This window comes from Vulpes lagopus, chromosome 3 (assembly GCF_018345385.1).
Source record: "Vulpes lagopus strain Blue_001 chromosome 3, ASM1834538v1, whole genome shotgun sequence".
Lineage (NCBI taxonomy): Eukaryota > Metazoa > Chordata > Mammalia > Carnivora > Canidae > Vulpes > Vulpes lagopus.
In genome coordinates, this window is record NC_054826.1 from 110,684,325 (window position 1) to 110,707,497 (window position 23,173).

The 23,173-nt window shown below is 45.1% G+C and overlaps 1 protein-coding gene across 2 annotated transcripts in view; it reads right to left on the reverse strand.

The window, feature by feature from the left end:
* The window catches only part of PRKCB (protein kinase C beta), a 335,898-nt gene that overhangs the window by 15,809 nt on the left and 296,916 nt on the right, over positions 1-23,173 (reverse strand). For both annotated transcript variants that reach the window (XM_041749588.1, XM_041749587.1), the window contains exons 14-16: positions 18,033-18,113; positions 17,662-17,769; positions 12,455-12,595 (exon numbers count right to left, since the gene is read on the reverse strand). In XM_041749588.1, coding sequence (XP_041605522.1) covers positions 12,455-12,595; positions 17,662-17,769; positions 18,033-18,113 — 330 coding nt within the window. The remainder of the gene's footprint in view (positions 1-12,454; positions 12,596-17,661; positions 17,770-18,032; positions 18,114-23,173) is intronic.

Sequence of the window (23,173 nt, forward strand, 5' to 3'; positions counted from 1 at the left end):
ACTAGGAAGCTATTAAAGAATGAAGAAGCTCTTGAGGTGCTGAGAGAAACACTCCGCCAGACAGAAGGGCGTAAGGCAAGGCACAGAAACCAAACGGCGTGCTAGAGTCCTTGATTGTGACGTGGGGATATTTCTGTGCTTGCACACAGCCTGCCTAGATGGTCACGCCAGAACTGGGTGGCCCTGAGTGCTCTGCTAAGGAGAACCATGAAGCCTAGCTTAGGGTCAAGGGTGAGCACAGAGGACTTAATTTCACCATGTATTTTTAAAAATTTTTAAATTTTATTTATTTATTATTATTATTTTTTAAAGATTTTATTTATTTATTCATAAGACACACACACACACACACACACACACACACACACACACACACACGAGAGGCAGAGACACAGTCAGAGGGAGAAGCAGGCTCCATGCAGGGAGCCCGATGTGGGACTCGATCCCGGGACTCCAGGACCACACCTTGGGCCAAAGGCAGGCGCTAGACCGCTGAGCCACCTAGGGATCCCCTTTTTAAAATTTTTTAAAAAGATTTTATGTATTTATTTGAAAGAGGGAGAGTGAGAGCACATGTGCGCGCGTGCGCATACACACACACAGAGGCTCAGACTCCCTGCTGAGCTGGGAGCCTGACATGGGGTGGGGGCTGGAGACCAGGACCCTGAGACAATGACCTGAACCCAAGCCAGATGCTTCACCATCTGAGCCACCCAGGTGCCCCTCACTGCGTAGTTTCTGATGCTGCTTGCATATTTCACTTTTTCAGGTTTTGTTTTGTTTAGTTTAAAGGAGGGAAAATCAGAACACATTATCAGAAATAATGTGATGAGGTCAAGAAAGAGAAGACAAGTCTATAAGAGGAGGCCACCCTGAGGTTATCGACGACTCCATGAGAGAAATGTCAACACGGAGTGGTGGGAGCAGAAGCCAGATTGCATCAAACTGAAAAAAAGAACAGATCGTAGTAAGTGGACATAACAAGAATTGGCAGCTCTTTCAAAGGTTTGTTTATATAAAGAGGGCAGTAGCCCTGGAAGTGGGAAGGAGTGATCCCAGGATTGAGGGAAGGGATTTTTTATTTTTTAAGATTTTATTCATTTATTTGACAGAGAGAGAGAGAACAAGCAGTTGGAGCAGCAGAGGGAGAGGGAGAAGCAGACTTCCCATTGAGCAGGGAGCCCGATGTGGGGCTTGGTCCCATGACCCCAAGATCATGACCTAAGCCAAAGGCAGATGCTTAATCGACTGAGCTACCCAGGTGCCTTGAGGGAAGGGATTTTTAAGAGGAGAAAGACTTATCATGTTAATGTGCTGAGGAGGATGAATTAGGAGAGTCGGGTGGACATCTGCTGTTTATGTGTACTCACCAGCGTTCCTTCTTTTTCTGGGCATAGTGGCTTGATTTTTCTCAGAGGACCCACCCCTTCTCCTCTCTCTGGATGTCAGGTGTAGATGGGGCCAGGCCTGGCCAATCAGCACATGCTATCCCCTGGGCACAGCGATTGTGTAGCCATCGGCATGTCACCCCCTGTTTTCCAATGTGACTGTGTTCTGGGCTGCTGGGAATTTTAGGAAAAGGAAGCTCTTTTTTTTTTTTTTTTTTTTGGTGGCAGTGGGGAGCAGAAATCGCTGATTATGGGACTCTGGAGCAGCAATGTGCCCAGGAAAGCTTTCTGAGCATGAAGAATGAAGTCATCAGAGAGGAAAGCTATTCCAGGGGACATAGGAAGAAGGATTTCTTCCGATGTTGCTTGAGACCCTGGGTGCAGTCACAGGTGAAACCTGAAGTATTTTTGTTGTTCTTGAAAAGTCAGTTTGAGTCCGGCTCTGGCACGTAATCATAAGAGCTTTGATTATTACTGAGAGAATCTGTAGGCACAGTGGACAGAGGAGATGGGCAAAGGGGTGGGGAATGGGGGTTCAGTGCAGGAGGGGAGGGGGAAGTCTTACACTGGGGGACTCCTGTTTGCTGATGCATGGAGGAAAGAAGGTCAAGGTCAAGATGACTAGGCAGATGCAGGGAGGGTGCAGGAAGTTGAGGGCCATCCATCATGGTCCTCAGTTTCTCCCATGACTTAGCAGATAGGGTTATCAGCTGAGACGAAGGGGATGGGTACTTTAGTCAGGGGGACCTACAGAGAAGAGGTTTGGGGACTTTTTTAGGGAGGACCTGGCTGAGATTGGAGCCTGTGTTTTGGAGGCTGAGAGGGGTCAAGTTCCTTGCTGCTAGGCAGTAAAGCTGGCGTTTGCACCTTGGCTCCCTTTTGACTCTAAGCCCACATTCTCTGTGCTTGACCCAATCTCCCTGGATCCATTTACTCATCTTCTCAAGTTTGACCCTTCAGTCAGTAGCTTTCTGGGGCACTGCGATAACAATCACAATCTGAGCAGAGTTGACAGCAGAATTCAAGAAACTGGACTTCATGCACATTCACCCAACAGAGCCCATCAACCAGGGAAGTATTCAAACTCAAGATTAGACCAAAACCAGTTCAAATCCCACATCTGTGCAGCTGCGCCTGGGAGGTGAGAGAGGAAACACTGCAAAACCCAAGAATATGGGCTCTGCAGTTGAAGAAACAGGACTTTAAATTAAATTGGCACTTGGACTTACTAGCTGTGTGACCATAGGCAAGTTACTTAACCTCTCTAAGCCCATTTCCTTACCTATACAGGGGAGGTAATAGTATCTATTTCACAGGGTTGTTGTGAGGGTGAAATGAGATATATAAAGTAGATAGAGGACTCTGCTCACTAGTAAAATGGAATAATTTCATAGAACATGCCTGAGCCATGTTATTGTTACTGTTGCAAATAGTATTAATGAAGTCCGACATCCATTAGACGGAGGGCCCATCTTCTCGTCCTGGTTCTGTTATATTCCCCGTGTAAGTCACCGAAGCACATCTCCCGGCTTCTCCTTGCTTCTCTCTGGAATGAAGGTACCTCTACCCACTTCTTTTTTTTTTTTTTTAAGATTTATTTATTTACTGAGAGAGAGAGAGAGAGAGAGAGAGAGAGAGAGAGAGAGAGAAAGGCAGAGACACAGGCAGAGGGAGAAGCAGGCTCCATGCTGGAAGCCCGACGTGGGACTCGATCCCGGGTCTCCACGATCACACCCCAGGCTGCAGGAGGCACCAAACCGCTGCGCCACCGGGGCTGCCCCCTCTACCCACTTCTAAGCGCTCCTCCACTTCTTGGCTTCTGTTCTCTTCAGTGGTTACTGCCAGACATGTCCTAATAGTTTTGTGCCCTCCCCAGCATGTGACCTTCCCATCTACCCTTTCAATTCACACTGTTGGCTTCTCTACCGGGGACAGCTCAAAGTCATGCACTTGGCAAGTGATCTAGGAGCTTCACCCGGCCCAGGAGTCTAATTACCACCATCCGAAGGGAGCCTAGTCTGATTCGGGGTTTAAATAGGTTCTCCATGCAGGGGTGGTGGGGAGTAGAAGGATGGAAAGAGAGATAAACAGACCCACTCCTGGCTCTGTATCCTAAACAACTCTTGGCTATTTGTTAGGGTCTGAATGTAGCCTAATATTTTGATGAGGATCTGTGCAAATTTCACACTCTGGATAACTGAAAGAACAAACAGAACCGAGTGGGGAGATGTCTACACTTAATGAGCCCGCCTGGAGTGCCTCCGTTCGGATGCTGCCCATGCCCTGCTTCCAGAGGTTATCCAACGTCTGCTGTCTTTGTCAGCCTCCAAATCAAAGCCTTAAGGAACAGGCGAGATTTGCATCTTTTAAAACCCTGCCAGTGAAGTGTAAAAGGTGTGAATATTCTTCTTGTTTGTTGCAATATTTTAAAATAAATTTCAAATCATTTGAATTGTTAAGAATATCTAGTCTCTTTCTGTTATGTAACAGACACCGTTGGTGGTATCATGGCTCCTGCCCATTAGTGCAATTTCAAACCTTAAAAGGGGCTCCCAAGTGCTTCTAATAATCTTTCCGAGGACATCAGGCAGTGCAGAGTCCACGGTTCAAGGCCTGGCTCTGGCATCTGCTAGCTGCTGAACCTTGGGCAAATGTCCCAACCTTCCCAGGCTCCTTGCCCTTATCTGTAATACGGTGACAATGACACCTACGTCATACAGTTGTTTTGAGAATTAAATGGGCTAATGCCTGGCACAGACAAGAACTCAATATTTTGTCTAATGTATGTGAATAATACGGATTTCAGAGGAATGTCTCAAATTCCAATTTTCAAAAAAGTATTGTTCTCCTGAGCACTTGGTACTTCCTAGGGGGGCCAGGTTCTATTCTTTAAATAAATTATATTAAGCAAAAGCTTTGCCCCCTTTCTTAAGCCTTGCATTTGGAGTTTTAATAGCAAACATACAAAGGTTACACTTTGTGGCTTCAATTCAGAAATGTCAGCACATCAAACACACATTCAGACACACACTCAGAGACACTCATAGGGTGGAAAGAGCAATTAGATCTGGAAAAGAATGTCACATGAACAGAAGTGCAGCTCATTAAAGCAGCACTTGAAGCTTTTGACCTCAGCTACATAAACAATGTTTTCAGATGACAGATTGCCAAGAAACCCAGTCCTCCGAGCATGACTTAGTTTCTGAAGCAGTTCAGCATCTAGACTCCCAGAGGATGCAGGCTGTGATGTGTGACCAGATAACCTACGCGGTGTTTTGGAAATGCTATTACATGCACAACTGTGGCGAGGTAGATTATGGGGGCCGGGGGCTCTGCTTTTTCAGTGTGCGAGATCCCCAAGCTTTGTGGATGTGCAGATGCCTCAGAACGGTAGGGGGCTTTCTGTCAAGTGATGTGGAGCACAGGCAACCAGAGAAATCACGGGAACTAGTCTAGCTGGTACAGGAGGGGTTGGAGTCGGTGAGGCCTGACACCCAGGCTGGAATGGAAGGAGGAAGGGAGCATGCAGATCATGTCTTGATGATCCTCAACAACTGTCCGGGGTGAATGGCTGTAGGGAAAGGGACTCTTTTTAGCATCATCCACTTCTCAACTAGCTGTACTCCTCAAGCCCTAGCCCCAGAGTGAACTGATCCTACTACTGTAGAACAGAAAGAGAGCCACGCTCACGGGTGGGCAGGTCGCTGTGCATACACCCTACACCCTTGTAGTTGAGACTCTGTGGACTATAAGGAAGCAGGGCGTCCTCATGACCTAGTTACTTTTCTCTCACTCCTCAATTTGCTGCATCTCTACTGACAGCTGGGGAAGCTGATCCAAGGACTGCCCCCTGGGAGCAGCTGGAGCTTCCAGCCCAAAGCTTGTGCCTCTACCAGGTTTTCACGGCAAGTTTTGCACCAGGCATCGGGGACGCTGCCAGATTTCACTAAGGCAATTCCTAATTGTATAGGAAGGCCATCAAAATCTCAATCATGCATTTTGATTTAAACACGCTACACCAGCATACCTTCTACGGTGACATCAAAGCACCATATACTACAAATTCTGCTAGCAACTATGCTCACTGGCGGTGGGGCCTCCATGCACCCTATTACAGCACAGCCAAGTTCTGAGCTGCTTGTCCAGACCAAGGGGACTCCCTGGCTATCACCCTTGGCACAAGGAATCTCCCGCACCACCATATAACCCACTGCAAAGCCACGTCCTGCTCTGGGCCGCATAAGCTAGCCCTCTGAACTAGAGCAGCTTTTAAGACAACTTACTTTATTTGTTCATCCTACTTTTTGCCAGGGCCAACAGCTGCTACCACGTTACGCTCGAGGAGCAATTATGCAGGCCATCTGAAGGGGTTCTCCCGCATCCATTCCTTCATGCCCTCTGGAGTAATTACTGAGCATCTGCAAGGTGCCAGGAACCAGGGAGGGCTGAGGTAGGCCAATATGACACAACCTGGAGGATCTCTAGCAGCTCCATCCCATCCAAGTGCCCACTGCCTCCCACCTGGATTATTGCAGGAGCCTTGAACTAGTCTTCCTGATTTCATCCTTGTACCTACAACAGTCAGAGTGATTCTTTTAAAGCCCAAAGTCTGATCATGCCATTTCTCTGCTCAAGGCCCTCCAAAGTATGCCCAGCTCAGCTGGGTGAAAGCCAAAGATCCTACTGTGACTTAACCAAGATCATCTCCTTTTCTTCCTCTCCTTCACCCACCTCAGCTCAGCACTTGGATTCTGTGCTCTTCCTTGAGCATGCCAGGCAAGTTCCTGCCTCAGGGCCTTTGTACTTTTTACTGTGGCCCGAACCACTCTCCCTGAGAGATATACATATGGCTCACTCACTCCCTTACCTACCTCCCATCTTTACTGAAATGTCAGCGAGCCCTTCCAACCACCCTGTTTAAACTCAACCTCTCCCCAACCCAGCTCTCCCCATCCCCACCTCTGCTCTGGTTTCCTCCACAATGCTTATCTACTTCTAACATATTTGCTGATTTCTATGTTTATTATTTGCCCTCTCCATCTAAAATATAAGTTCCACAAGAGCAGGAAATTATTTTTACCTCTGTGTCTCCAGTACCTACAATGGTACCTAACTTCAATAAACACCTGCTGAAAAGATGACCTGGAGCGCTTGGCAAAAACCCAAGAGGACAGAACCAGAACACACTGCTTCTCAACCCACTGCTCCACCACGCTCTCAGCCACATACGCCGCCTTCTAGCACACAAACCAGCACCACCCACCCACCGCATACTGACCCACAACAGCCTGTCGTGTGGCCCGGACCACATTCACCAGCACGCTCTGTACCAAACCTTACACACCCCTTCAGTACAGCCTTCGCCATCCTACACAATACGCCAACTAGAACAGGATCTGCCATTCAGCCCAGTGGCTGGCAGCAGCCTGCCAGACTGTGTTCTAGCCCCAGCCACGCTAAGGGTAGCCTCCAGCATCCCAGCACATGTGAAAAAAACTGCAGGGTCTCGGGCCCTACCCTAGACCAGCCGAATGAGAATCCATATTATAACCAGACCCCCACGTGACTCGTGTGCTTGGTAGAGTTTAAGACGTTCTGCTTGGTGACACCAGGGCACCTTCAGTGCTCAAGTGTGCAATGGCAGACTGCAGGAGTCACAGCCCTCTCTGTAAAGCCCAGTGATTCTTGCACAGTATCATGGGTCCTTCATCACGCTCTCCCAGCGCACATGGCACAACCACACGGTGCCCTGAGAGATGCAACCCGGCACCCAGATGAAGCCCTTTAGAAACAGGGAAGTTAACTTACACAACAACCAACGTATCTGCGATGCCCTGCTGCACAGGAGAAAAACATCCCATGCTCTGATACATAGCCCTAAAGGATCCGTCTGTTCCTCTGCATAGAGCATTGCCGCCTCTTAGTTTATAGCCATTCGTGGGTTCATTCATTTATTCAGGAAAAATCATTAAGCGCCTGCTAGGTGCTAAGCCTTCTGCTAAGCACTGGGAATCAACACTGACAAAAATAGTCACAACCTTTCAATCTAGTCAAGACAGACATCACACTGAACAAGCAATTACAATAAAGTTTGTGGATAGGACACTAGCAGACGATCCATTCTCAGAAATCAGGAAGAACCTCCCTGGGGGAGTAATGTTCTCCTGATTTGATGGGACAGGGGGAAGGAGCAAGTCACCAAAAGGGATGGGGCTGGAGGCAGCCCGGGGCAGGGTATGGACATCGCAGGAGGTGGCTGTGTGCAGACAGAGCTGGGAAAGGAAGACAATGTCCAGTGTGTTTGAGGAACCACAAGAAGCTCAGAAATGCTTGTTCCTGGGAGGCAGGAGCTGAAGCTGGGGAGAGGGCAGATGCTGGACCCCAGAAGACCCCAAAAGCCATATATGCTAAGGAACAGTTGGCATTATTCTGGGGGCAGCAGAGAGCTATCAGGGAAAGCTTTAAGCAAGAGTGACACAATCAGATGCACATTTAAAATAATTACTTAGGTCCATTACAATGCACCGAAGCTAGTGTATCTCCGTGGTTATGAACAACGCTCTGCAACCGGCTCCTTGCCGTTTTTTGTTAAAAAAAAAAAAAAAGCCCGTGTTAATGAACCTCCAATAATAGCACCCTTCACTGATGTTTGAATCTAATCCTCTGTTCTTGCTCCATGGTTTTTTTCTCCCGCTGCACTCTATTTAATAGCGTGCATGAATCAGGAATGCTGAAAGATGCATGCATGCCTTGTAATAACCCGCAGGACACATGGCACTCTGCACACACTTACCAAGGGCCCAGATGAAGGTGTGCAGAAGGGGAAATGTGAAATCCTTGAGTGGAGGCGAGGACTCTACAGCTGGCATCCACAGCTTAAAAAGGCATATGTGCAGGTCAAATCGAAAGGGTGGGGGGGAGTATATCCATGATTATTATTTCTTTTTTTCCTTTAAAGATTTTATTTATTTTTTCAATGACACACACACACACACACACACACACACACAGAGGCAGAGACATAAGCAGAGGGAGAAGTAGGCTCCTTGCAGGAACTCGATCCCAGGACCTGGGATCACGACCTGAGCCGAAGGCAGATGCTCAACCGCTGAGCCTCCTAGGCGCCCCCATGATTACGATTTCTAATTCACTCTCAGGAAGCAAGGGCAGTGTCTGTTTCCCCTCAGAGCTGGTGGAAAAACATCTTGAAGAATACAGCCCAGTTCAATGACTATACTTTGAAAGTCATGGTTAAACCCACAAGAGGGAATTTAAGACACTGGCTGGTTGGAAATCCTATCGAATCTAGAACAGTTGAAGGATCCTATTGATTGCTACTAATTATTGTGATATTTTTATATTATATACAATAAGAATTGCTACTTTTTCCCTGAGTATCTTCTATGAGCCAGGCCCTGGCTAGATCTTTTATATTCATTATCGCTTAGCCAGAAGTTTCAAAATATTTACCCAGTCGGAACGGACTCTGTTGTAAATAACCAGTACTAACAGGAATTGGTTAAATGTCAAACTGACTTTGAGTAATCACAACCCCAAAGACTATAAACTGAGCCTGTGGGCCACATTTGACTTGTGCATGTGTTTAATTTGGCCTGCACTTTGTTTAATTTTTACAAACGTATTGCTGATGTACCAAAAGATAGTGAGATCTCATATGAAAATACTGACGAGGATGGAGGAATGAAGAGCCTGCATCCCTGCAGGGCAAACCTGGCTAGCTCAGTGCCTGGCTTGTAGAAGATGCTCAGAAAAAAAGGTAGCTGTTATTACGGATAATGTAAAAAAATATTACAATAATTAGTAACAGTCAACAGGATCCCACAACTGTACAGCTAGAGATAAACACCCGCTGGGCCTTTTAGGTAGCTTGCCAGCTCTCCAGGCTGCCTCTGTCTCCAACCACTCCCTCTCCTATTTCCATTACCTGCCTGGTTTCTTTTCTTTTCTTTTTTTTTAAATTTTAATTTAATTTAATTTAATTTTTAAATTTAAATTCAATTTGCCAACAGATAGTATAACACCCTTCTAAGGCACCCGAGCCTGTTCCTGGAAGCCACCATCCCTCTCACCCAGACTAGGTGAGAAATGATGTCTTCCTCTCAAAGAGATTTTCCTCCTTACCACGTTCCCCTGGCCTCGGCTCAGCATCCCTGCCTGACCTTTTACCACTCAAATCCACAGCAGAGAATCTCAGCCTGGGGCACATCAGATTCACCTGGAGGGTTGAATTCACATCAGATTTACCCCAGGCTTTCTGATGTAGGGTTTCTGAGGAGGGGCCCGAGCATCTCAGTCCTCAAATTCCCAGGTGAGACTGCTGGTCTGAGGGCCACATTTTGAAAACCACCGGTATGTAACTAAAGAATGGACCCTCCCTAGACTGTCACCGGGTTCCATGCTGGTAGAGATGGGGATATTTGCCTTCCTCCTCCAGCCATGTGAGGGGAGAGGGGAGGGACACGTTTTGTGATCTCATGAATGGCCCCACAAAACCCCAGTAAGTTTCGTGCCCCATCTCTGAGTTCCCAGTTCCCTAAACGGAGAACCTGTTCTTGTCTCCCAGACTGTTATTTGGATCTTTTACCAAATGGTTCATTAAAAGTGATGATACTGCTTGGGACGCCTGGGTGGTTCAGCAGTTGAGCGGCTGCTTTGGGCTCAGGGTGTGATCCCAGGTCCGGGATTGAGTCCTGCATCGGGCTCCCTGCAGGGAGCCTGCTTCTCCCTCTGCCTGTGTCTCTGCCTCTTTCCCTGTGTCTCTCATGAATAAATAAATAAAATCTTTTAACTAACTAACTAACTAACTAACTAACTAAATAAATAAATAAATAAATGTGATGATACTGCTTAGGACAGGCAGAGGCAGTGTCTCTCTCTGACCCTAAGTGCACACATGGACATTACCTTGAGAAACAGCACCAGTGGGGTGTCTGGGTTGCTCAGTTGGTTAAGTATCTGCCTTCTGCTCACGTCATGATCCCGGGGTCCTGGGATCGATTCCTGCATCAGATTCCTTGCTCCTGCTTCTCCCTCTACCTCTGCCTCTAACCTCCTGTTCCTGATCTCTCTCTCTCTCTCAAATAAATAAATATAATCTTAAAAACAACAACAAAAAGGAACAGCATTGGCAGGACTCGACACTGTTCTACCCCCTGAAAAATCCTGCACCCGAGACATTGATCAACCTTTGACACAGCTAGCAAAAATAATTATCAACTCTCCTAGACCATCTACAATGTACTTGGCCTGCACTGTGTGCTTCACGAATCATGATGATCCTCTGATGCAGAGACCATTAACATTGCTGTATCACAGATGATGAAACAGAGGAGCAAAGAAGTGAATAGATCCAGCCAAGTTCACCAGCTCTAGAATAATCAAGAGATTGTTGGTTGGACCCACTGTATTCACTTGAGGGTCAGATACTACTGGAAATATTGTGGTTGATCCTGTGTCTGTATTTTAAGATGGAAGCTGATGACCTGGAAGACACTAGGCACTTGGAGGTGACGTCATTTGGGCCATGCTTACAGGTGGAAGGGGTGTGTGTGTGTGTGTGTGTTTGTGTGTGTGTGTTGGGGGAAGTGTTTGGCCTGGAAATCACAGGATTCGGGAGTCTAAGACTAGCATCTGCAAATGTCTGAAGAGTGCTCCACAGAGAAAGAGGCTCTGGGTGACAGAACAGGCCAGAGGGATGGCAGTTCTGGGGGAGCTGATTAGACACCAAGCTGTAAGTCCTGCAACATTGTAGAAGGGCTGCAAGGTGGAACTGGCTGCCTCTAAATAACCCAGCTTCCTAATCCCAGGGAGTGTCCAGAGAGACACAGGACACAATAGGGGTTCTGTAAAGGGGGGATGCTAATGTGGGCGGTATCAGGGAAGCACCAGGGAGATTTAAGAATCACCAGGGAGGTTTTCCTCAGCCTGTGTGCCCTTTACTCCCCAGGCATTCTGATCTGCCTTGAAAGGAGTGGGACCCTCTGAAGTCTGAATCCCCGCTTCATCACACGCTGGCTGAGTGACCCTGGACAGAGCACTTAACCTCTCTGAGCCCCCACCCCCTCTCCTAGTATATGCAAGAACAGCATGTCCACAACAGCTCACTGTGAGGATTTTATCAGATGCCACACACGGAGTGCTTTATGTGGTGCCTGGCACATAATAAAGGGCCAAGAAATTCATAATGTCAAAATAACTACCATTATCATCACGGAGCTCACAATTTCGGGTTTCAATGACAATGTGTGTGCACACGTTTCAGCCTCAGTAGGCAGCTTCACAGCTCATCATAAAGTCACCGGGTCTCCCTTCTTCTTAATCTTAACAAAGAAATATCCTGTCTGGGGAATTGCAGTTTGGATTAATTCACTGTGAGCTCCTCCTCCCCAGTGCTGACAAGTACTCCCAGCTGAGCCTTTGGGGGAAGGAAAACCCTCTCGCATGCACATGACTGTGGGAAAGTGAGGCTTTTATTCTTCTCCTATAGACGTTAGTTACCTCAAAGCCGTATCAACACTCAGAGCCTCCAAGAGGTAGGTTTAGGAGCATGCCAGCTCTTGCCTCATTCTGTTTATCCTCGGGTGGGAGCTGGCTGGTGGTGCTGTCTTATTTACGGACTCAGATGTAGTGTACGTTTCAGAATGAAATTTAAATACCGCGGAGATAAACAACATGACCTTTTCAATGTCAGGCTGAAGAGAAAATGACCCAGTCCCACCAAGGAAAGAAGGAGGGCAGAATTAGAACTGGATCTGAACTCTGCTCACCGAACAACCATTTCCCAAAAAGTTGCCAGCGAAGAAAAGTGCAATAATTGAACCGATAAGACAAAAGCTTGACAGGGACCATGTTCCCGGCATTTGCAGAGGCCGGGCTGTGTGGATGGAGACCTCTGTTTTTGCACCCAGCCACTGTGTGCATCAACTTACAGACGCGGGAATAGAGGCATCGATGTCTGCCCCCCAGAACCGCGCAGGCACGCACAACGGGACAGGAAAGTGTGTTATGCACGTGAATCCAAGAGTCAGACTGAACGGTTTACTTACGGCTTTTGGCTTATATGGGGGCTGAATCTCTTTGCGTTCAAGTTTCTCCCAATCAATGTACCGGAAAAATGCATGCTCTTTGATGTCACGTTCACCTTCAGGTCCACAACCCAGACGCTTGCCCGGGTGTTTGGTCATCAGCTTCAAGAGAAGAGAAAGGCTGAATTTAATGAACTTCGAGGGAGGTCATGTAAGCCGCTCAGAAATGATGACTCCCATGAAATTAGGGAAGAAAGCACAATGAGTCTCATTTTTTACTCTCTGCTTTCCATCCCAGGCAATAATTGCCTGGTGAAGTCTTTATAATCGGAAGACCCAACAACAGTGCCTGCTGCTACTCGTCCCAGAGCAAGATCGCTTTATGGTTAATGGAACCTAAGTCTCAATGTGAACCTGAACTTCAAGTGAGAAATGTCAACCGATGCATTCTGATTTAAGAATGGGTTTTATGAAAAAAAAAAAAAAGAATGGGTTTTATGCAATTCCTGTTGCATTTAATGAGAACAGTTTCAATATCTTCAAATTCCCCCACCTCCCACCCTGAGAAAGCTGGAGTGTGACCAAGGCAAAGGCCATATTCATTCTGATAATATTTGCATTTCTCAGTAAAGCACTTGTGAAAATGACAAAACAGAAGAAAAAATATTAGTTGAATGGACCCAAGTTTCAAGTAATTACTTTCTGAAAGCTCATTAAATAGTCAAAACCTTGCCCAGCTCATTTTGCTTGTATCACACATTACACTAAACTCCGCTGAGGTTTCTTTGGTGTTCCATTTAAATTACTTAATTATCAAAACCCTCCATCTTTGGGTCTCTGAGCCACTGCTAAATAACAAGATGAATAGATGCTCCAAGATGAAACCAGACAGGCTTCCTCTTGTAAATGAATCCAAAGCAGCATGAAAATATCTCTGATCTCAAGACTTGAGCAAATGCACAGATAGCAAAGACAGAGGAGTTGTTGATTTAAAAAAAAAAAAAACAAAACCCAAAACCAAAAGCCAAAACCAACAAGAAGGCCTCAAAGAGGGGAAAAAAAAGCAATTAGAACATAACAAGACCAAGAAGCTTCCCAGAGTTGACCTGATACCATGATGTCAGAGCCCTTAGATTCTGCCCAGGATTTGCGAATCATGGCAGGGAGATGAACCCAGCAATATACACCTACCCTGCTGGACATTCAGGTTAGCTTGATTTCTGCTTGCAGAGAAATTTGTCATCAGAAATTATCCCCCTACACTCACACACATACACACACTCATGCAAGCACATATTCTCCATCTATGCTTTACCTGCCAGGGGGAAATAACTGGACACTTCTAAGCGGCTACCTAATCCACATGCATGAATCTTACCTGCTTTTCACAATAACCCGATGAGGTGGGTATATTCTTTTTCCCATTTCAATGACAAGGCAACTGACACTCAGAGAGGTTTAGCAACTAGCAAGGATTCAGAGAGATGGGGAGTGGAAGAGCCGGGGCTCGATCTCACCTCTGGCTTCTCGCAAACTTGGGCTTTTATTTTATTTTATTAAAGGTTTTCTTTATTTATTCGTTAGAGACACACAGAGAGAGGCAGAGACATAGGCAGAGGTTCTCCCTGCCTCCCTGTGGGGAGCTCAATGTGGAAAGGCTCCCTGTGGGGAGGGCTCCCTGTGGGGAGCTCAATGTGGGACTCAATCCTGGGACCCCAGGATCACGCCCTGAACCAAAGGCAGATGCTCAACCGCTGAGCCACCCAGGATTTTAAGAAGAGAGATCCTCGTATGTGGGCTCCCCAGGGATATTTGTGGCTTGGCTTGGTCAGGATGGGTTTATGGAGGGCCAGCACATTGGGCCAAGCACTGACATTTGTACAGGGTTACAACAGGAGGAAAGAAAGGGCTACGAAGTTTTGGTTAGCAAAAACCAAAGCAAAAACTTTCTTTCTTTCTCTCTTTCTTTCTTCTCTTTTTCTAAAAGACTTTTATTTGATAGAGAGTGAGAGCAAGAGATGTCACAAAGGGAGAGGGAAAGGGAGAAGCAGACTCACCACTGAGCAGGGAGCCCAACATGGGGCTCGATCCCAGGACCCTGAGATCATGACCTGAGCTGGAGGCATATGCTTAACTGACTCAACCACCCAGGCGCCCCAGCGCTACTGCTAATATTATCAATGATGCCCTCTGTGTTATGGAGTACTTCCTTTGCGCCAGGCTCTGTGCTAAAGCCTTGCCAGGCATTACTCTTTCATCTTTATTTTCATTTTACAACTATAATCCTCATTTTCCAGATAAGAAACTGGATCCAGAGAAGTAGTCATTTGCCCAGAGGCACACAGCTAAGTAGCAGAACCTGCTTTGAACCGATCTGCCCAACCTAGAGCTCTTGCTGCGCTGTGCTGTGCAGTCTGCTTGTTTTCATGCTAATGTGTGGCCAACTGGGGCTTCTGTCTGCTTTACGTTTGTTCAAAATGGGAGTGGCAATCTGAGCAAAGTTATATTAATTGTTTTTTTTTTTTTTCTGGTAGAAAATAGGTCCTTTAATGGGATGGATGTATAAAGGACTTTTCAATAAGAATGGAACGGTTTTCAAAAGCCTAGCTTAATTTCTGTGTAAGGACGAGGATGCCAAGCGAAGAAAAGCCACTGCAGAATCATCCAGCACTAATGTGAGTCTCTGCCCAGTTACTGCACTCTGAGCTGATGTGCCTGAAGCCATGCAGACAGCTGGATTTAATCACTGTTCCAATCTCTGATCACCTCCCAAGACACATCCCCTGGGGCCCACTGTTTGGGAGGAAGCATTTGCTGTTGGCTTGAGCATCACCTCTTCTTTGGAGCCTTAGCGTTGAAGAAAGGACCCACACTGGACTCAGCCCACTCAACTCAGAAAGGCCCTGGAACCCAGTGGTAAGAGAGTCACCCCAGTTAATCCTGAAGGTTATGGGTCCTAAATTAATAGAAATCTGCTCTACCAGGGAAACCGCTAATTGGAGCTGAAGCTGAATGCAGCTGACCTGGAAAATCCTCTCTTCTCCATGACCCACTTTAGAACCCCCAGCTGTCCAGGCAGGGCAGAGTTGTGAAGGGGAAGATTTTAAGCATGTATTAATTAAGCACCTACTATGCACCAATACCACACTAGGAGCTTTCTGTTGCCTGATTTAATGCTCTCAAAAAACTCTGTTCAGTGAGTATTATTATTCTATTTTCAGAGCTAAAGAAACAGAAGCCCAGACGTGCAAAGGAGGACCACATATTGAGGAAGTGGAAGTGTTGAGATGTGCAAAGGGTCTCCATCTGCCAAAACCCTCACCTAAAAATTCCTATCACCGTGTATGCATACTTAAATGCCAAGAGAGGCCTGGCATGTAACACAGTAGTGTACAGCATTATAATAATAATCATAATAATGGCCCGTGGGTTTTGGATCAGAACACCGGGCTCTGTTGTTAAGGGATTCACTGTATTAACTCACTGAATCATCAATGAATCCTGTATGGAGTACTATCATTATTCTCAATCCACAGGCAAGGTTGAGGGACTTACCCACAGACAAAGTGCTAATAATGCCAGGACCAGGATTTGAACCCAGATGGAAGTAGGCCAGATGGAAATTTCTGCCAATTGGAAAGGGCATGACCTATCTTAAGGGGACATGGGCTTCCCAACCAGCTGGCTGATCCGTTATAGGAATGACCGACCAGCATGGCAAGATCAGATTTTTCCAGGAAAACTGGAAAGTTAATTGTTTATGGGTAATCCCCTGCTGTTTCAGTGTTGGCAATTATTAAACAAACTAAAAGCTTGGTATATGACCTCCACTCATTCTTCCTCCCCCATGAGAATATGTCTACAGGGGTCTCACTGGCCTCACATTGTGCCTCCCCACTCATTTTTTTAATAAGCCTCTCTTAAGCTCCTAATGAACTTCTGGGTCTCCATTCTCTGAGGGACTGAGACTAATTCACATGTGGTTTCCCCAGGGATATTTGTATCTTACTCTATGCAGCTGAAACAAAAGCTTAGGTGATTCACCAAGAGTGAGAATCTAGGTGGTGCTGACAAGGTGCTCTAGACCAAGAGTTTGACCCAGCTATCACACACTGTTTGAGTTTTCCAGCTTTTCTGTACCCATGCCAGCTCACGGAGCATCTGACTGGGGCCAGGAAGAGCAGGGCTGGATTGGGCAGTGGGAAATCTGCAAAAACTCCAAGGATCTAGGACCAGCTGCCCTGGTTTCTTCAGATACACTGGTGGGAACACACTGGGGAGGAGGCATGGCCATGCCATAACCTTGAAAACACACCTATCCCCCCAACTGGTGGAAGAATGAATATTTTATAAAGGCAGCATCTGTCAGCCATATTCTCTGGGGGCTCTCATGGCATTGCTCTAATACACCTCCATTAGAGTTAAATGCTACCACATTTGGATAACAGGTTTAAGGGCAGTGGTTTTCAAGCCACACAGGGACTTTTGCAAAATGCAGATGTCTAGGGGGAGCTTGAGGTTATGTACAATCTGAAGAAGTACATCAGGTCATCCTGATGGCACCAAAAGTGAGGATCACTGATCTCCAGGGACTCACCCTCCTGGCCTAACGCAAGATGCATAACAGAAGAATCCTCACCAGCAAACATGTGCCTTGTATTTATATCCACTGCCATGTACAAAATGTGCAATGCTTTTCAGCCATTTGTGGGGTAGAGGGAGAGACTGGGGGTCTGAAGACACTAAATTTGGGTCAGTTATCCAGAGAATCCCTTAAATTCAGTATTTCGTGTATTTTCTTAGGATGAATTTTAACGCTGCTACAATTAGCCATAAGCAGTAGAGCAGGGCAAGGTTGTCAGGTCCATGCTGCAGGCCTCTCGCACATCTTCCCATGGGTTCCAGCTCTCTGGCAAGGCCTCTGTGGTGTTTCCTATCTCATTCATCCAATATGCATTCCCCGATGCAGGCTAGAGCCTGGAGCCCAGCCAGCAGCAAGATACTGTTGCCACCAGACCTCTCCGGTACTTTTGTACAGATTGGGAAAAAGCTCCCTTTGCTCTGAGCGGTAGCAAGTCCACACCAAGCTCAACAGCAGGGACATGGGGTGAGGGGTAGAGTTCAGTATCCATTCCACTCCTTCCCTGGGTGAGACATCCTCAGGCAGGGCACACCTTTCACCTCTGCATGTGGTGGTCCTGGCAGCAAGCTTCCAGGGGCTTACTCACCCCTTTGCAGATGGCCACAGCTTCCTTGGACATGGACTTTGGGTAAGCCACATTGTGTTCCATGATGGACTGGAAGAGCTCATCCTCATCCTCCCCTTCAAAGGGTGCCTGTGGGACAGAAGAGTGTGGGAAGACAGGGGTCCTCCTGCCTGACCCTCCCCAATTGCTCCAAACCACTGTCCCACACCTGGGGGCTTCCAGGGAGAAGATGAGCAAAAACGGTCAAAAGACTGGGGTAACCCCAAGGCCACGGAAGTCACAGGGGTTCTGATCTATGAGCTGGTATCAAACTGACACCTTTCTTCTAAAGAAACCAGGCAGATTGGGGGTGGGGGAGGAACTTTCTTAAAAATCACTTAAAATTCAATTACCTGCCCAGCCAACATTTCATACAGCAGGACTCCGAATGCCCACCAATCCACAGACTTCCCATAGGGCTGATAGGCGATTATCTGGAAAACAGAAGGCATTCCATCAGGGAGGCAGGCAGGTTCTTCCCATGGCTAGAGACTGAATACTCACTTCTTTTACATAAGAGTGGAGCCTCTTGGGGCTCGGAGATGGAGGGAGAGTTCTTCCTTTGCCTGTCATCTGCCAACTGTGAAAGATTAAATCCGCTGTTACAGTCCCAGATGGGGGATACTGTCAAATGGAGTGACCCAAGGAGCCTAGTGCCCACTTATCCACCTTAGGAAGATGGATCTCATCTATGGGGGACTTGCGGGCGGGGGAAAACATCTGTGGGTGTCACACTGCCTTTTCAAAGCACTTAGCACAGTGTGTTATTTTTCATTTTAATACAGTGAGTGTGGCATTTTCAACCGTCTTTGTTTCTCATTACGAAAGTAATATCATTTACACAACAATGGGAATGAGCTTAACACCACTGAACTGTACACTCAGAAATTGTTACAATGGTCAATTTTATTTTTACTTCAATTAAAAAATTTTAAGTTAAAAAGATGGAAAGTGCTCTTGCTATTTTACTATTTATTTAAAAACATAGATAAGCAATAAATAATTAAATAAAAATACAGACAAGCTAAGAAAACACAATTAAAATAACTCCTAATCATCCATCAAGAGAAAGATTATGATAGCTCTTTGGTCTATTTCCTCTTGGAGTCTTTTTTATTAATATATAGTAGAGTGTGCACATGTGTGCATTTAACATGAGCATAAACACTTTAACATGTGGAATTCTTTTTTTATGGCTGAATAATATTTGGATGCTTGGGCTACTTCCTTAGTTTGGCTATTATAAATAATGTTGTAACACACAGAAGTGTATGTATCCCTTTGAATTAGTGTTTTTGTATTTTTGGGGTAAATATCCATTAGTGCAATGACTGCATCATAGGGTAATTCTATTATTAATTTTTTGGTGAACCGCCATACTGTTTTCCACATTGGCTGCACCCATTTGCATGCCCGCCAACAGTGGAAGAGTGTTCCTCTTTCTCCACATCCTCGCCAACACCTGTTGTTTCTTTGTGTTGTTGATTTTAGCCATTCTGACAGGTATGAGGTGGTATCTCATTGTAGTTTTGATTTGCATTTCCCTGATGCTGAGTGATGTTGGGCATCTTTTCACGTGTCTATTGGCCACCTGGATATCTTCTTTGGAAAAAAGTCCGTTCATGTCTTCTGCAACGGTATTCGTAGTTTTACGGTTTTTGATTCTTAGTACCAAATTGCCAGAGCAGAGCAAAGTCTAGAAAAGCCATATGACCACCCCTCTTTCAAATCACAGGTGGGTAAAACTAACTGTATTAATGGGGTATTAATTTGTTTAAAAGGTGATGTATTAGCAAAGGTTCAGGGTGGAGGCGTGAGAGTCAGACCGTCCAGACCTTGAATCCTGACTACTGTTTCTGAATTGTATGACCCTGGGGTAGGTTAACTTCTTGATGTCTCGGTTTCCTCCCCTACAAAAGGAATTTTGTAATATCTATGTCACAGGGTTTTGGGAGGATGAAAGGGAAATGTGTGCCTCTCACACATCACGTCCTCAAAATGTTAGCCATAACTAGAAGGTTTTCTCATTCGGTGATTGTTTTACTCAATGAATGTGTCTGAGCAAAGTTGGCTATAAAATGAATGTCCATTTGTTGCCACCTCTGCTTCCACCCTAAAGTCAGAAACACCCTTTGAGGAGAATTAAACTGTAAGAGAGGGAAGCTTTCTGTGAGAACACTTACTGAAAGTGTTTTCACACTTTTAAAGTACTTCGTGTCTTCTTTGATCCTCATGACAACCTAACAAGTTAATCCTTTTACAAAGGAAAATAGAGCCTGGGAGGTGAAAGAAGTTGCCAGAAGGTGAGGTGGTTAGTTAATGGCAAAGCCAGGGTGAAAGCCAGATCCGGATCCTCCTCGCTTATTCCTTCCATCAAAGGGCTGAGGAGGGAGTGGCTTCCTCAGGAACACAATTCCAGGTGCCTCCTGTATTGCAACCACAGGGAGTTCTGGAAAATCATAGATAGGGGGGGTCCTTCCTGCAGAAATTCAGATTCAGTTGATCCAGGGTAATGCCTGGGTAGCCTACATTTTTAAAAGGACCCTGGCAGTCAAGTGCAGTGAGTTTAGAATCTGAGACAACAGAGCTCATGGCAGATCAAGGAATTGTCTGATGCCCTAAGTACTAATGATAATACAGCAAGGTAGGGCACACAGGGCAAACACCACTGCGTTCTAACACAGGTGTCCCCTGCTTTATGAAAGTATGGGTTCCGCTACTTCGCCCTTACAAAAGACCCACATTAGTACCTATTTTCCTTAAATGAAAGAAATCCGAAGAGGACTTTTGCTTTTACAATAAAGGCAAAGAGCAAAAATAGAGTTCGGCGTTTGGTTTGTAGGGAGCCATTACGGAGGCAGCAAGAGTGGCACCGCCAAGCTCCTTCTCAAGGAACTATACCTGGCACCAAGCAGCCATAGCTTTGAGTTGTGTGAGCATCTGTTATGCATCCACTAGACATATATGTCGTAAGGTATCAGAAAGGCCTGAGAGAGGTTAATTTTTGGGTCTGAAAACGTTAAAATGTTTTTTACCATGTAAAACTGCTATTGCTATAAAACTGCTTCTTTGGGGACACCTAGGTGGCTCAGTGGTTGAGCATCTGCCTCCAGCTCAGGGCGTGATCCCGGGGTCCTGGGATGGAGTCCTGTATGGGACTCCCTGCAGGGTACCTGCTTCTTCTGCCTGTGTCTCTGCCTCTCTCTCTGTGCCTCTCATAAATAAATAAATAAAATAAAAATAAAAATAAACCCTGCTTCTTTGCTTCATGCCATTTTGGCTTTGAATGGTTTCACAAGAATGCTCTTCTGTCAATAGTCTATAAAGGACTTTTTTTAAAAAAAATTACTTTTAATTATTCAAGTAATACATAAATATGTTTACCTTGTGAAAAATTTACACAGTATACAGATTGAGCTAAATTTCTCTGTACAGCTCTTACCCTCAGAGGTAACCAATGTTATAAAATCAGTCTGTAAACTTCCAGGTTTTCTATGCTTTTACTGTGTCTCTACATACTCATATAGCAGTGTTCCATGTATTGTTGTTGTTTTCAATATATGGTATCATGCTGTATTTAACATTCTGTACCTTAATTTTTCCTCCGGTTTTACCCATAAATAACTGACATACATTACTGTGTAAGTTTAAAGCATACAGCATGATGGTTTGACTTACATATAGTGTGAAAATAAGGTAAGTTCAACTAACATCCACTGTCTCATTTAGATACCATAAAAAGGAAGAAGGAAAAGTTTTCTCCTTTGTGATGAGAACTCTTAGTATTTATTTTCTTAACTTTCTTACATATCATACAGCAGAGTTTGCTGTAGGTATCATATTATACATTATATCTTTAGTACTTATTTATCTTATAGCTAGAAGTTTGTACTTTTGACCATCCTCTCACAATCGCCCTTCCACCTCTGTGAACCATAAGTCTTATCTCTTTTTCTGTGAGTTTGGCTTTATTTTTTTCTCTTTTTAAGATTCCACATCTAAGTGAGATCATACACTGTTTGTCTTTCTGTTTCTGACTTATTTCACTTAGCATAATGCCTTCACAGTCCATCTATGTTGTAGCAAACAGAAGGATTTCCTCATATTTTATAGCCAAATACTAGTTCATTGTGTATGTATATATACCACAACTCCTTTCATCCATTCATCCATCGATGGACACTTGCATTGTTTCCATGTCTTGTAAATAATGCTTCAAGAAACATGGGAGTGCAGATATTTTTTTGAGTTAGTATGTGTGGGGTTCTTTTCCCTTTGGGTATATTCCCAGAAGTGGAATGCCTGGGTCATATAGTACCTCTATTTTTAATTTTTTGAAGATCCTCCATACTGTTTTCCAGAATGGCTGTACCAATTCACATTTCCACCAACAGCACCCAAGGGTTCCTTCTTCTCCCCACCTTCACCAGTACTTGCTATCCCTTATCTTTTGGATGATGGCCATCCTAACAGGTGTGAAGGGATAATCTCATTGTGGTTTTAATTTGCATGTCCCTAATGACCAGTGATGTTGAGCATCTTTTCATGTACCTGTTGGTCTTTTGTATGTTGATTTTTTTTTTTTTAATTTTTGGAGAAATGTCAATTCAGATCCTTTGCCCATTTTTTACTTGGGTTACTTCTTTTGTTGCTGTTGAGTTGTAGGAGTTCCTTATATGTTTTGGATATTGGCCCCTTATCAGATATACGGTTTGCAAATACTTTTTCCCATTCCATGGGTTCTCTTCTCACTTTGTTGGTGGTTTCTTTTGCTGTGCAGAAGATTTTTAATTTGATGTGGTCACACTTATTTTGATTTTGTTGTTTGGGCTTTAGATGTTGTATCCAAAAAATTATGACCAAGATCCATGTTAAGAAGCTTTGCCCTATGTTTTCTTCTAGGAGTTTCATGGTTTTCAGGTCTTACATTTAGGCCATTAATCCATTTTGAGTTAATTGTTGTGAGTGATGTAAGATATGGGTCCAGTCTCATTGTTTTATATATGGACACCCAATTATCTCAGCACCATTTATTAAAGAGACTGTCTTCTCCTTTGAGTATTCTTGGCTTCCTTGTCAAACAATTGACCATATTATGCTTAGATTTTGTTCTGGGCTCTCGATTCTGTTCTGTTCATCTATTTAGCTGTTTTTATGCCAGTACTATATTGTTTTGATGACTATAGCTTTATAATATAGCTTCAAATTGATAGTATAATGTCCTGCTTTGTTCTTCTTTCTCATTTCTTTTTTTTCCTTTTTTTTTAGAGAGCAAGATAGAGTGCATATGAGTGGGGAGGAGGGAGAGGGAGAGAATCTTAAGCAGGTTCCCAGCGTGGAGCCTGATATGGGGTTCCATCTCATGATCCTGATCATGACCTGACCCAAAATCAAGAGCCTGGTGCCTAAGCGACTGAGCCACTCAGGCACCCTTTTCTTTATCATTTCTTTGGCTATTCAGGGTCTTTTGTGGCTCCACATAAATTTGGGCAGT